Consider the following 15,898-nt stretch of genomic DNA (forward strand, 5'->3'; position numbering starts at 1 on the left):
ATAAGCGCTTAAAGACCCTGCTTTCCTCTCATTTTCCTCTTATTGTTTTCCGAGCTCCTGCGCCTCCAAGTTTTCAAATTCGTGCGCGCCTTGTGATCGCATTGCGCAACGAAGACAACCAAGAGGCGGCGCTCGTATCACCAACGCTCGCCCACTACGAAGATGGCGTTCAGCTTCGTCGCGTTCTGCTACATTGTAGCGCTAATTCTCACGGCGTTCCTCATATTTATGGCAGTCTTCCACGTACGTATCGCAAGCTGTACTATTCAAATCCGCCGCAGCCCGTCATCTCAGTCGTTCCGCCTCGCTGGGATGTATGTACGGGCGCGCTCGGTCCAACCCGAGCACACCTGTGCTCTCGAGCAAGATACCGCATTGGCTTTGTCGCACGCTGAAAATAAGCTCGGCTGAGCCTGTGCGTCGCTGTCGTTGGTTTGCCTGGTTGTGTTCCATGTTGTTCTGGCCTCTCTTCTAGGTGATTGCCTTCGACGAACTGAAGAACAACTACAAAAATCCGATCGAACAGTGCGACAGCTTGAACCCGGTGAGTGAGCAACTTTTTTGTGTCAAGTTTGCCGCCGCAGCTGTTTGTGGGCAATCTCAGCGGTGATGTGGTCTGTAGTGTGCTGCTTGTACCCGTACGTAGACAAAAAAAAAAAAAAATCCAATGTGAGGGCATTGGGATCTCACTAAAAAAGGAGGGTGGGCTTACAAGTGTGCTTGCTGGGATCGGGTTCGAATCTGTGTGTGTAATCAGCGTGCAGGTGATTATTCTAAACGAAAAAAGCGTGCCAAACAGAGTCGGGTTGTACGCTGTGCTTGTATGCGGGTAGTTGGACTAATCGGTCGTCGTAAAAAAAAAAAAAGAAGAAAAGTTGAACAATCTCGGTTGCTGCTTTCCTCCAGCCTTTATTTGCATGTGTGTTGTTGATTGCACGTCCGACGCTATTCTTAACTTCATGCACGTGCCGTTTTGTTCAACTCATTTTTAGAAGCATTTGCGAACCGTAATGGGTGATCGCGGCCTCGCTTTTATCGTGGTGTTATTTTTGAGATCCAAACGCCGCTAGAGGAAACAGGGATACGCCTCACGGTCCTCGGAAAACACCCCTTCGTGACATTGGTATCTTATTATGAAAGGGTTTCATGGAACATTTTTTAAGTGCCACCATGTACGTAGATTCCACTCAAAACGTGATGTGCTACTCACTTGCGATCCTTGTGCTGTCGCTAGACGCCCGTTCTCTGCCCAAGATGTGGAGGCATTGGTGCAAATTTAGTTTCGTGGTGTGGTGGGCGAAACTAGTAAACCAGTAGAGTGTACAGTTGGGCTAATTTGTCTGTTACTGTTCGTTAAAATGATGCAAGCTGATGGCTTAAACAAACAAAAATAAAGATGAACAGGACAGTACTGTATCCTGTTCATCTTTATTACGTCCTCATCTTGCATCACGCTCTCATCTTTCACCAGAACCTTTGGTGTATTTCGGTGAAGCACACCGCTGTGTATTTTCTTCACCTTGAATGAATGGGAGTTGGACTGGCTCTGTGAAGTCTGATGCTAAACTGGCCTGGTGGACTGCAAAAAATTTCCTTGCAGAGATCCGTAACACAGTGAAAAACAGCAGGCTAAAAGTGCATCTGTTTTAGGCTGTGTTTTAATGCATACCTGTGCATTGCGATTTTTTTATTTAACGTTAAAACGCGCTTCTGCAAGTATCCTCTTTTCTTCCTTTAATGCTCGAATGATAGACTGGTAATTTCAAGTACGCCCTTTAATTGCTCTCTACCGCAAGTACGTTTCAAAACAACAAACCTCTATTATGATCTCTGACAATACGCACCAATGCACACAGTGCCTTCCCATTAAATTGTGCCTGAAATTCATATTGTGAATCTGTGCTTTTCTAGCAGTGGCTTTTCAAGATGGGGCTTTTGGAGGGTAAAATAGTGTGAATAAAGACAAGGCACGGTGACAGCGATGCCTTTGAAAAGCAATGCAAACTTCAAATAGCAGCTGGGGAACACAATGAGAAAAACGAAAGGATTGTCAGCACCCTTATTTTTTCTTTGTTTATTGACATATGACGAGAGCCGGATGTAGCAGGTGTCGGCGGTTGGGTGGGGTTGGAATGGTTATCTTCTTTATCTTTTTTGTGTTTGCGTGTTTTGTTCTGTGCCATGCAAGTTAACTGCGCATCAGCTGCTCAGCTGCACATGTTACTTGCAGGCCGATGGGCATTTGTCAGGGTTTAGGTTAGGATGTTGATAAGGAACATGCAGAAGGGCATTGTAGGGAACCGAACATGGAAAGGAACTCTTGAGTGGATACCGGGTACTGCTTAAAAATATTGTTTGCAGTAAATATTGATTGTGTAACTCTTTCTGGCTGTGTCATTGCAGCAGAAGATGCATTTAGTGGCGACGATAAAATCTGATCTCAAAATGCAAGATGTTGATTTCGCTGCTGCTCAACTCAAACTCATGATCAGCGGCAGCTATGTCTCAGTGGAGGCGAAAAGTGTAAAAGGTGTGCCCATGTGCTGTGCAATGTCAGTGTGCGCTAGAGAGTCCGAGGGGGTCCAAATTAATTCGGAGTCCTCCCCCTTGGTGTCGCTCACAATAGCGAATGTGTCACTGTGGGATTTTAAACCCCACAACTGACATTTTTTTTTTCACAAACTTGTGATGTGAAGACATAAAAGTGCGTAATGTGAATTCCAGTGTCCACACAGTGTCCACACACAGTGTGGACACAGTGTGTCTATTGGATGTGAATGGAAAAATAGCCTAGACTTGGAAATCTGTGAGCCAAAATTAGTTTGGGTGACACCGCAGTTTTCTTGTGGGAAGGGCCGGTAGGGTAGAACTTGTATCTTTCTTTTTCTTTTTTTCACCATTTCTAGCCTATAAAACCTTCATCTTCATTAAAGCATCCTTGACATTACAATGCACTAGTTAGTTGATACAGGCCAACTTCGAAATCTCGCCAGTTTCCCTCTAAGCCTGTCCGTCGTAAGTGCTTTCTTCAGTGCTTTGCCCCTTGCGTCGCTTGTCTCAGTGCGTACGCCTGGCCATGTGTGTGAGCGTTCTTTTCAGCTGGTGCTGCCCGAGTACCTGGTGCACATCTTCTTCAACGTGCTGTTCCTGCTGTCGGGTGAGCTGTTCACCCTGGTGCTGAACCTGCCGCTCCTCATCTACCACATCAACAGGTACTCTACTGGCCTCACTCACTCTTTCACTGTGACCCGTGTGCTGTGCGATGTCAGTGCACGTTAAAGAACCCCAGGTGGTCGAAATCCCGGAGCCCTCCACTGCGGCGTCTCTCATAGCCTTAGTCGCTTTGGGACGTTAAACCCCAATAAACCAAACCATCTTTTCATCTTTTGTCGCTTGTACGCTAGCAACCAGGCAGACCTCTCCTGTATTCATTAATGTCTCCTTCCTTCTCCCTTGTCAGTGGATCAAGGTAACCGTGGATTGAGCGCAAGTAGGATTTGTCTCCCATTTACAATGGTGGGTGATAAATTTGGAGCAGGTTAGACGGGAAGGAATCTCTGTACCTGTGGTGACCTCAGTACTCGGCTGCTCAGTCTTCCAAAAGTGGTTGAGTGCTCGCTATAGGCCTGTCCCAGCTTACTTGGTTTGCTGCTGTCGCCACCTGCTGGGAAAGGAGAATAACTGACTCTGGGGCTGCTTCTACTGCTGCCAGTGGCTGAGTTATTGTTTTAACACGATAGCGTTGCACCACTGCGCCCAGGAGTGTTATGAGGACTCCCGGGGATCTACGATTGTAGAGCCGAGAATGCCCAATTCCTGATATATGTGGGTATTAACTCATTAACACTATCGCGTCATGCCGTTAAGGCAAAGCTCAAGTGTCCTCTCCAATTTTGAATTGCAGAAGCAGTGTTGTGCTTGGCATTTGATGCAGTTTATGCATGTCATGCATAAATGCATGCATGGCACGTGCCACGGTTGGAAGCAACCGTATGAGCGAGACATCTGAAACTCCCTATCAGCTTATAGTCAATGTTTAACTGATCCATGTTACCTACCTCACAGGTCCTGACCAAATACACTCCTTCGTCCAAATACACTCCTATAAATGTTCATTAATACAGTAGAACCCCTCTACGCCGCCGCGGTGGCTCAGTGGTTATGGTGCTCGGCTGCTGACCGAAAAGACGCGGGTTCGATCCCGGCCGCGGCGGCTAGAATTTCTTTGGAGGAGAAATTCTAGAGGCCCGTGTACTGTGCGATGTCAGTGCACGTTAAAGAACCCCAGGTGGTCGAAATTTCCGGAGCCCTCCACTACGGCGTCTCTCATAGCCTTAGTCGCTTTGGGACGTTAAACCCCATAAAACTAAAACCTAAAACCAGTAGAACCCCTCTAGAGTAAAGTTGCTCGGGCCAGCAAAGATCTTTACTATATCAGGGTCTTTACTCTATCATTTATTGAGGATGGCATGGCTATGACTATTCTCTCTGGCTTCTTACTAAGCATGAAGTGTTGTTTCATAAAAGAAACACTCAGAAGTACCTTACATCCTGCTCTTATCATCCCTTTATGTGATAATTAGTTATTTTCAGTAATTAATCACATGCTACCACGCTCTCGACTTCTTTTATGTCTTGTAGAAGTACCGCATTTACACGGATACAACGTGGCTACAAAAATAAAGCAAGTTTGATTCCATGCGAAAATTAAAACTGCACACGACACTGTCAAGTGCGGAAAAATCACCTATGCAGTGCCGCCATCCCTCCACTTCCTGCCGCTACTTCCCCATGCCTCGCACTGCTGTCCTACAAACTTGCGCTCTTCCCTTTTCCTTTTCCCTTCCCCTTTTTTTCTTCCCTGTTCTACACCTCACTGCACTTTTATTGGCTCTCCTTTCTCAGCGACCCGAGCCGCCTTCTTTATACATTCATAGGCAGCTTTACTTTTTCCGTGCCTGCGACGCGCTTTGCCTCACAGCCTCGAGGTCTTCAAAAAGTTAGCTTCTCCTCGCTGTTCCCTAGCGAGGTGGTGAAGCCACCTCAAAGAGCGCCGTTTTATAGTGTTCAGTATCTATTTGCCTCGCGATCATAGACTTAGCGCGGGCTGCGATGCCATCATTCTGTGGGAGGTACAGCGCCACGGCCAGACATTGTTTACTATAGCAGTTTTTTTCTAAAAAAAAAAAACCTTTATTGGTTTATCAGGGTTTAACGTTCCGAAGACAATCAGGCTATGAGGGACGCCGTAGTGGAGGGCTCCGGAAATTTCAACCACCTGGGGCTCTTTACTTTACTATAACTACTATACTAAAAGCTTTACTATAACTAAAAAAAGTACATCGTCTATGGAAGGCAGATTGGAACCGCCACTTAACTTCACTATATACGAGTTATTACTGTAACCGAGTTTAGTATAGCGGGGTTCTAATGTAGCAGAGTTACCTCTTCCTGTGACCTGCACCTGTGATCAGTCCAAGAATATGTGATTTACACTGCGCGAGAAGCATGTCTCTCTGTGAGTTCGAACAGCTGTCACCCTAGAGCATCCTAAATACCGCATAATGGCTTGTCAGTCTTTTTCTGTGGCATGTGTCAGAATCAAAAATTTATTGGTCATATTGATCATTGTTACAAGACTAATACTATGCGAAAGGAGGTCATAGATGGGGTGTTTCTTGCTTTATTGAGATGACATTCCTTGTAGAAATATCCTTCAGCCCACCATAGGGACGACAGTTTCCCAATATTTGAGAAGCTATCATCATTGATGAACGCTGAAAGCATACCTGTCTGCTTAACCCTTTGAGGGTCGAATTATTTTGAAGAAAACTTTCCCAGGTGGTCAAATTACTTTATTGCGGATCTTGAATCTACAAAATGTATATAATCGAGAATAAAGAGTAAAAAAAAATTAGGAACAGTACTTTGGTGACAGCATCACTCACAACTGGAAAATGTTCAATAGAATAGAATAGCAACGGTGATAAGCAAGCTAAGAGCAGCACCAATAAAGATAGAAATCAACTTTCGCCGCCTCTGCAAAACAGTGCCCACAAAGAGAAAACACGTTTCGCGCGACTCCGTTGCGATCCCGCGGCGGAATCGAAACCGCGTAGGCGCGTTGCCACAGAGGGCGAGAATACCTCGCGAGCAACGGTGATAAGCAAGCTAAGAGCAGCGCCAATAAAGATAGAAATCAACTTCGGCAGCCCCTGCAAGATAGTGCTAACAAAAAGAAAACTCAAATTTCGCGCGACTCCGTTGCGATCACGCGGCGAAACCAAAACTACAAAAGGGGTGTTGCCGCAGTCTGTGCCGCCGCGCTAAAGCTAGACATAAGTTCTGCTTATCTCCGTAAGAAGGCAGCACAAAATTCAAACACTTCTTGTAAGTCCTAAGAGGTGGCAGCACCCCCCAGTAAGCACGCATTGCTCTTTTGGCGGAAAATTTCAAACGGAAGATCAAAACCGTACCCGTACGGCAAAGACCTTGCGGGATAGAAAACCGCCGCCGTACATATACGGCAAAAACCTTCAAAGGGATAAATCAGTGCAAGTGACATGGCAAATAATGAAATTGGAACTGTCCTGACAGATGCAAGGCAGCCAGTTACAGGTACATTTCGGCAAAGGAATATGAGTTCCATAGTTGCATCTTTTTGGCATTTTGTCCACCGTTCTTTTTTCTTTTATTCCGGCAGGGATGCTGACAGGTCCTGCGACCATGCTGTAGCATATTTACAGAGAAATTTAAAATAGTCAGTGCTTCCCTAACACTTCAAGAAGCTTTGTATGTATTTGTGTACAAGTACCTCTGAAACAAAAGGAATGGACTTACACAAAAAGACAAATTTTTTGTTACTTCTCTACTATGTAAAGTTCAAAATTACATCTTGATATTATACACCAAGAGGAAAACTAGTGGGAAAGGTCTGCTTGTCATGCATAATTATAGAACAGTCATTAACTGAATGCTCAAACTTTTGTTCCCTTACATTTGGGAACTTACAGCTTTTTCTCGGGGTGTGCCCTACCTGGCACATATTTCTTCATTTCAGGTGAATTTAGTCTCCTACATATTGCAGAGAGGGTGCCTTTGTGTGCTTTTGTGCTTTAGTGTCCTGTACTCTACTGTCACCCCAACTGCAATTCATACCCACCTATGTTTAGGCATTTGAGTTATCTCATGCCAGTAAGTGATGTAATGCCTGCAGGTAAAGGTCTGGCATGAACGATTACTTTGTTGCAGTGCATTGGGGAAACTGCATTCTGCGTCAGAATTTTTGCCTCTCAAAACCAGTGGCCGTAAACTCTTGTTTTTGAACATGTCATTAAAAGGATCTTTTCGCAAGGCACATTTCCTCCATGTCTGGACATTCCAGTTTTTTTTTTTTTTCATGACGATGAAAATGCCAAACTACAGGCTTATCTCAGTTCATCTCCAAAGGTACTGAAAAATTAATGCATGAGTGAACAAGCTCACGTGTGACTGAATACAACATTTGGGTGCTTCTTCATGTGGTTTCACTGTAGTAGGATAAAACTTAAAAAAAAGAGCAGTTCCTAACACTGAGCCGCAGTCTGCGGCATCCTGTATTACTCCGCTGGGTAACCGTAACAGTAAATGAAACCAGCTTTTTAATGTTTGACTGTATTAAACAAGTGACATATCAAAACTCTAGAGCTTATATTTTTTGTGTTGTGCTGAGCTTCTTGTTTACGTAACAAGAAAAGTTTCAACAACGGACTGCTTTTCCTTCGTGGAGGAATTCTGTGCGCGGAGGCTGAATGTGGGCGGAGCTTCACTGCAGACTTGACTTGTATCTGACTATAAGAAGGGCAGGTGGGAGGGGTTGTGGGGAAATTCCAGCACATTGTGTGTATAGCTAGCATTTTCAGATGTCAGGCTTCTTTGCGTTGCCTCCTTGGTTAAGGTGGTGTTGTCGCCATGATGCAGGTACCGTCAGCGTCCCGTGATGAGTGTGCCGGGCCTGTACGACCCCACGAGCATAATGAACGCGGACCAGCTGAGCCGGGCCATGCGGGAGGGTTGGGTCAAGCTGGCCTTCTACCTGCTCTCCTTCTTCTACTACCTCTACGGGTGAGTGTGGCATGGCTTCCCCCCTGCGCGATGCTGATGCCCCCTGTGCATGCTGTACGTACTTCGTTTCATACATCAGGTGCAACGTGGTGAAAGGTACGGAAGTAGTCCGCACGAAGAAATAAAGGGAACCGTGTTACTCCGCACTTGCTGTGTGGCCGAGCGGTCTGAAGGCACGGGAAAGTGACAGTAATAAGAGCGGATTTAATCGAGATCATGAGAAGTGTATCGTGTAATAAGCCTGCAGATAAAGCACTTACTCTGTTTCCCTTACCACGAGGAACGCGCTACTTTTGGATTGCGGATGTAGGCAAGGCAAAAAAAGAGCACTAGCTTTGACAGCATTGCACCTGATGTATGATTAAAACTCTAATCTGGGCGAGTTGGTTCATAGCTTGAAAGGAGTACGTATTTGCACACAAGACGGGATGAAAACAAGTCGTTTGTGTTTCCTCATTTTTGTCCCGCATTTTGTGTAAGTACGTACTCCTTTCAAACCTGGTGTATGGAACGGAGTATAGTGGTGCAGACTGGGACACATTTTTATTTCTTTTGTTTTAGTCCCAGTATAATCTGTGTATGTACGTATCAGGTCGGAGGGCACAAGTTCCTTTTGTAGAGCAGGCACTTCGTCTGGTCGTGTATTTCAGAATAGCGCCGTGTATAGGCCGAGTGTGAACAAAGTTGGCACTGTTTTGGAGCAGCGATGTGTGTGTGGCAGCAATGATGCCTGGCTGCTGTGAAAGTTGCAGTAGCGTGGCAGTTCACTTGTATCTTTGGTCCTACATGAGCACTTCGTGACCACAGCAGCGCAGGAGACTTATGTTTTCCAGTTTTTACCCCGTAATGGGTACTTCTTTTTTTTTTTTTTCTTGGAAATGGTACCAAAGTGGTCATTTAATATTTGTGCTGCGATCTGTTGCCAAACAAAAAAAATGCTTTGGACAACCTCTACTTGCCTTTCACCTGGGAATCTTTAACGTGCACTGACAAGCCTGGCTTGTTCAAGTTCGCTATGGGCTTAATTAAGTCTTGACCCCTAGGAACTAAAATGTGCAGTTTCTCTCAGAGAACTCGGTCTCATTGAGCGAAATTTTTTTTCCTGTATGCGCTTTGCATTCAGAATTCTACAGAGGATATTTCAAGGAGAAATGATTGAGGTAGCCGCCTTTACGCTGTGGTTTTTGTCGCAATGTTTTTTTTCCTCCTCACGGCCTGAGTCGCTTAGGGGTGTTAAAGGTGCACTGAAGAGGATTCTGAACTTGTCTTTTTGCCGCGGGAACTCGATCCACACGTTCTGAGCATTCTTGGAAACAGTGACTTATTACACTGTGGGGCTGATTTCCCCAATTAAATCGAATTAACGTCCGGCTCCCGCCTTTTTTTTTAATTCTCCCCCGTACGGTGGGCGGAGTCGACCAACGCGTGGAGCGCCTTTCACCCAGTCCCGTGGAGGCTTTGCTTTCGCTTTATTTTGTTTTTTAGGTTTCCATGAATAAATAGTTTCATTCGCAGATAATATAGCCGCAAAATAAGCCCGAAGAAATAAAAATACGCGCGGACTATTTGCTGCTACGGAGTAGTACTATTACTCCGCCGATGGCAGAGCAGCAAGCCGCCACGGGACTGGGTGAAAGGCACTCCACGCGTCGGTTGACTCCGCCCACCGTACGAGGCAGAATTAAAAAAAAAAAGGCGGGAGCCGGACGTTAATTCGATTTAATTGGGGAAATCGGCCACACAGGGCAGTAAGTCGCAGTTTCTAAGAATGCTGGGAACACAGTGTGGATCGAGTTCCCGTGGCAAAAAGACAAGTTCAGATTCCTCTTCAGTGCACCTTTAAACCCTGTAAAAGAAAGAAGTCTTAGATGAGGAACTTCCCTGTGGTGTATGACAGGGTAGTATTTGGTGTGCTTCAGTAGTGAGTGCGGATGTTTTTGGCTGGCTGTGGCAGCCCTGTGACCCCTGGCCTCTCTCTCCTCCTCTCCCTTCCCTGCAGCATGATCTACTCCCTGATATCGGTGGAGTGAGTCCAGGACGTGTGTGCACACAGGGAGGAGGGCAGCAGCAGCAGCATCGGCCTCAAAGGAAAACGAGTAGAGCCGCCGCCATTTTGTCACCGTGCACCTGGTCCGCTGTCGCCGCTTGCGCGCACACAGGTGCCACACGTTTTCCCACCTACTCAGAGAGGTGGCACATTGGTGAAACGCATTCTGGGGCAAGTTGATGCATTGCATTCGCCCTGTATTGCCTGCGCTACATAGACATCCGGTAAAACCGAAGAGTGTATGGTACATTTTGTGATTAGGTGCCTCTACATTGCAGAAGTGTAGAAAAATAGCATGTCTGCAGGGTATATGATAATGCGGTAATAAAATTAGCTAATTACTGTCATTTCCTTGGGTTTAGGAGCACTAAATTTACATGCACATACTCACTCAGCTGCAGAAAATGAACCGAAAACTCTTCCGCCACCTGCCAATGCAGCAGTATGACTATGCCAGTTCTAGGCTTTTTGTGCCCTTTGGGTTAGCTTTCACAGTGAGTTAGTGTCTCCCAGCAAGCCTTGTGCATCTCTGGTGGCTGGCCTTTTGACCTTGCTTTCATAAATGTGTTGAAGAAAAAAGTGTCTTGTCTGCAAAAAAGTGCAGAACTCATACACATCTGCAAGTATAGACAAAAAGCCATTTACATGGATTGCTTTCTATTTTTTGCACGATTAGCATGGTTGAAGGATGGCTCACTGAAAGAGAGATGACTGGGACGTCCCGTCAGGGATGTCCGTGTCATATCTCAGGGACGTCCCAGTAATCTATGACGTGACAGGGACGTCCCGTCACCTCTGCACCTTTGTACAGCAAATGCTGGTCGCTGTGCCTGTGCTGTGCCAATGCTCTGTTCTCTCTCTGGTTGTGTGGGAGTTTCCATGGGCCGCAAGTTCAGTGGGGCTATGGGGCTCTGGCAGCCCTAGGGAAAAGGTGTACTCAGAGCCCTTCACTATGGTGTGCTTCATAGCCTGTGTCGCTCTGGCATGTTAAACCCCATAAACTGAACCAAACTATTCTAAATCTTGGTGCACATTGTGCACACAGATAACAGTGCGACCCGTTACTTGAGCTCGGCACTCAATGGCTGCACTGCCATGGGCACATTGCCAGCTAATGCATAGGATGGGACCATGCCTAGATGCAGAAGTGTTCAAGCCACAGCAGCTCCTGTGCTCCCCATACAGAGGGCCCGATACACACAGAACACAGCGCAGGATCGCAAAAGACAAGGACCAGACAGGCGACAGGACAAGCGCTAACTTGAGTTAACTTACCACTTCTTACTGGCCATGCACCACAAAAATTGAAACACATTATTGAAGTACTAACTTAAGTTATGTTTGCACTTTACTAAATGCTTCAATTTTTGTAGTGCATAACCAGTAAAAAGTGAATCTCTATTATTTGCATACCTTAACCCTTTCGCTGTCACAGACGTACCGGTACGTTTTCGCACTTCCCCCCCACAGTGTCACTGACGTACCGGTATGTTCTCTATCGTGCGTTCAAAATTTCGCACTTGAGCGCAAAGCTGACACTCTTGGACTAGCCGCGCCATCTGTTGAATCTTTCTACAAGTTCGTATTTTCGCCCCTTACTGCTTTGGTACGTGTATTGAAGAGTACGGAGCGACTGCCATCCCACCCCTCTATCTTTGCTGGGTGGCGCGGTCACTCCGCGTTCGCTGGATCATGACGCGCGCGCGTGTGGTTATGGGTCCGAGGGTTGTTCTGCCCATTTCTGCCATCTGCCGCTGTTTTGCAGGTTTTTATTTTTCTTCTGTCGGCGTGTGAGCTACGGGGCTTCAAGTTCAAGGGCGCGCGCCGTTGCCACTCCGAGAGTCAAAGAAACCGACACATGACTCGATCGCTGCTTTCGCTCTCTCGTCGCACCCTCGCTTGCGGCTGGCAGCAGCAAACGTAAAGCTCCTCTAACTTTGTTTTAGCCTTTTTTCATCTCCCTCTCTCATCTTTATTACACAGCGTCCCATTTCTCTCCGTTTTGCGGGCCACTGAAAGCACACCCCTGCTGTGCGCAGTTACTTTCGGATATGGCTGACCGCGCGGGATCTTCCTCTGCACATTGGAGCGGTGGCTCTTCCGATTCTGAATACGAGCCGAGCTCGGATTCGGACTCGGACAGCGTCTCATCCGAGGAAGAGGCGAGTTCCGCATCGTCAGATTCTGACGTTAAAACAGCGGGACCATCATCCCGGAAGCGTCTGGGGGTGCGTCACGGGCAGAAACACCCGACAGCGAAAGGGTTAAAGGCTTTGATCTTGAACAAAATTTTAGTGTCTGCCTGACTTTCAGTTAATGGAGGGTTACTGTACCCCGGCACTGGAGGCGATCAGAGTGTGAACTGGATGATTAGTGTCATCCTAGAAGTGTATTATCGCTGGGAATTCGAAGGGAGCTTGGCCTAAGTTGTGTTGCTGGTTGACTGGCAACTCCTGGTGGTTGTTAAGTCAGTGCCTGATTGACAGCAGAATGTCCCATCATAGGAAGTAGCTCATTTGGAGGCTCAACTTTCAGGTTAGCCAACTTTCAAGGGCTGGGATGGCAAGTTCAGCTGTCATCTGCGTGGTCAGGGCAACATGAAACTAGGGATCATGAAATAATGTCTGCGAGTCATGTCCTGCCCGTTTTTTTACATCCATAAAGGTTGTCCTGGTTGCTGAACCTTAGCGGTACACCTAGAACAAATTGAAGTTGGCCTGTGTTGATAAATTGTTGCTGTCTAGTGGCTACAAGGCAACCTTTTCTGACAACGGAGCCTTTATAAGTTAGAACCGGTGAAAAGACTAAATTCTTCGAGACTGTTAACGTGGATCTCTGACACCAGTCTACCCTGCTATTCAATTGCAAACGGTGACCACAGAGTCCTTTTGGGTCTAGAAGTTTCTTGTTGCCTTGACATTGCAAGTTTGAGTAGAGTGATTGGATAAAAATATTGTTCAATTTCTAAATATGACTTTCTCAGCAAGAAATGTCTTTTGCAGCTGAACAAACATTAATGTCCTCAATGTACTGTACACAGTAGACTTGTAGCGATTTATGAGAGTGTGCTTCACCAAGCAGTGGTTTTATTGTTTCTGTCAAATTTAGCATCCTTCTTGTCTCAAATGAGTTCAATTTTTTTGTGCTATATAGAGAGTGCACTAAATGGCATTTCACAATGCAATGAGCTGAGCAGTGATTCATCCGGCATTTTTAGAGACAGATTTTTCGAGTAGTGATAACATCGATGTTTTTGCTCAGTTTTCAGCGTTATGTGCATTTTCAATATACAGAGTGATTCTATGATATCCCCCCCCCCAGTGCTTACTTGACAGTTCCGGGCATCTCTATGTTGTGACACTTTGCGCCGAATTTGGACATATTTATAAAGACTTACCTGCTGGTCTTTTGCACTGGAAAGCTAACAAATTCCTATTGTTGAGGTCTGAATAGACTGTTATGGCGGAAAAAAGTTTTTTTTATGAAAACAACAAGAAAATAGAATCTGAAAGTGTTGACAGGGCTTGCACAGGTCCTTGCAATAAGTGAATTTACTTGATTTTCAAAATTTGGTGTATTTGAACTCTAAAAAATTCAGGACAATCTGAAGGAGCCCTTAGAAGCAAAGCCACATAGCATCAGAGAGACCAGTTTGTGGAAGTGGCAATTTGGAAAGCGCTTCAGTGGACATTCTCTGTAGCAGCTAATGAACAATTTCAATCAATCAATCATTCAATCAATCAATCAAAGCACACATTTTTCAATCGGTGTTCCTGGAAAGCAAAATTGCCGAGAACTCCCGCGGTGAGAAGTGAATATATTTGTGCCAGTGTACGAGAACATTTTTTTTCTGCTGAACATGAAACAGAGGTCTAAGACAGATAGTTGCACTCCTTCAACACTTCTTTTATTTTGAAACAGTGTGATAATGTGATGCTTAGAATGAAAGGCATAATCACAAGAACACTGGCCTAACGGGGCTTTCATTGCACAATGAGTGGTATATAGTATAGAGCAGGAATGGCACATGTAAAAACACTCAAGTTGAGAGCCACAAATAAACAAGTCATAGAAGAGACTGACTGGCCAAGTCCATTTAGAGGATTTTTGTCCACAGCCCTCATCATCTCTGGTGTTGAAATACAACTTCAGTTTCATTGGTAACTGATAGTTGTGGAAAATATAGCAGGTGGAATGCTACCATGGTATGTCCTGCAGTGCAACCTCTCGAGCCATGTGACTTACAGGAAGATAGCTGCAGTTGGTTAGAGTCATGATTTGTATAGAGGGTTTTTTCTTGTTTTCCAACCGGTCTCCTGGCTAGTTGGCGTACGAATGAGTTGTCTGACGTCTCGGCTGACAGTGCAATTAAAACTCCTTAAGCTGTGGCCCACTGACTTCTTGAAAAGACTGGCTTGAAAGACAGAATGTAAAGTTGTGGGGAAGAAAATGTATTATAAGGGAGTAATTACTCATTGGCATCCACCCGAGCGCAGCCATCCGGCTACAAAGGAAAGCTATACAGCTTTCTCAGAAACTTCGTAGTTAAAGAAAAATTCGTCCTGGTCCGGGGTTTGAACCCGGGACCACCACTTCACCGGAGCAGTCGCTCTATTAATTGAGCTATCCGGGATGAATTACAAATCTACTCCACCTTAGGGGATTCCCCTAAACATTTGACCAAAATGTGCTATGTTTAAAATTTTGGGCAAGGAAGGCGCGACTGTTGTGGCAAGGACTGAGGGCAGAAGGGGACAGGACACATTATCCCATCTTGTTCCATGCAGTCGCATTTGGGTATGTTTCTTTCATGCAGCTGAGAGGAAGCGGCACTTGCTGCTTCTGGTGAAAGGTGTCACTACGAATGTCCAAAGTAGCTGTCACAAGTGCCACTTTATAATGCTGCCTTGTCTTGCTTTGCATGGATGACCGTCTTCGCTGGACCAAGCCAGGCTCAGCAAGTGATGAGTGCTGTGCCCCTGAACTGTGCCGGAACTGTTCCAACAGACCGGAGGTCGTGTCTCCCTCCCACCCCCAAGTCTTGCTGCTTCCTTCCCCTCTTCTCTACTGGTCTCTGGAGAGCATGCCGGTTTCGAGCAGCTGTCCGCCAAGTGTCATGTGCCGATGTACAGATGTGTGTGCTGTTGTGCATGTGTGTGTGTGTGTCCAGGAGAGTAATGTCACACGAGGTCCCTTCCTGGACCTCACTAGGACTTCCTTTTGCTTAGTATTAAATAAAAGCTTCTAGTTCAACTGCCACTGTGTTGTATCCTTTCTTTTGTTTTCTGGAAAAATACTGCTGGGATCGGTCAGTGCAGTTTGCACGTCACTGCAAGAGTTCCTGCCGGTGTACAAGGTGGCTTAGAAAAAACTGAGGGGGTTTTGGCTCTCTTAAAGTGCTGCAAGGCGAAAGCGTTTCCTGGCACACTGTTTGTTTTATTTTTATTTTTTATTTTTCATATTTTATTTTTTATTTTATTTGTATTTATGTTTGTTTTGTTTCTTTGTTTTTTCTTTTTTTTTTCATTTATGAAAATCATGCATTCACTAGATGCGCCTTTATTCATGCCCAAACCACGAGCCTTTGTGGCGGAGTGGTAGCGTCTCCACTTCAAATGCCGAAGGTCGTGGTTCGATTTCCAGCCTCGACACACTTTCTTCTTTAAGTAGTGACACCGAAACGCGGACACATTTGCTAACATTCCTTGGTCATGACAGTATGAGGCATTAAAGGCTTCCGCCTTATTA

The 15,898-nt window shown here is 45.7% G+C and overlaps 1 protein-coding gene across 2 annotated transcripts; it reads left to right on the forward strand.

The window, feature by feature from the left end:
* The first annotated feature begins 84 nt into the window (after positions 1-84).
* cni (protein cornichon) lies at positions 85-15,409 on the forward strand. Of its 2 annotated transcripts, none has more exons than XM_089560101.1 (6): positions 85-243; positions 476-544; positions 3,100-3,212; positions 7,960-8,103; positions 10,103-10,262; positions 15,099-15,409. In XM_089560101.1, the coding sequence occupies exons 1-5, from the start codon at positions 163-165 to the stop codon at positions 10,131-10,133; spliced, it is 438 nt and encodes a 145-aa protein (XP_089416227.1). In that variant the 5' UTR covers positions 85-162; the 3' UTR covers positions 10,134-10,262; positions 15,099-15,409. The 2 variants fall into 2 exon arrangements, with proteins under 2 accessions (XP_089416227.1, XP_089416226.1); XM_089560100.1 differs by having other exon boundaries at positions 15,103-15,409.
* The last annotated feature ends 489 nt before the right edge of the window (positions 15,410-15,898 follow it).

Source organism: Amblyomma mixtum, chromosome 9 (assembly GCF_055824585.1).
Source record: "Amblyomma mixtum isolate Tamu chromosome 9, ASM5582458v1, whole genome shotgun sequence".
Taxonomy (NCBI): Eukaryota; Metazoa; Arthropoda; class Arachnida; order Ixodida; family Ixodidae; genus Amblyomma; species Amblyomma mixtum.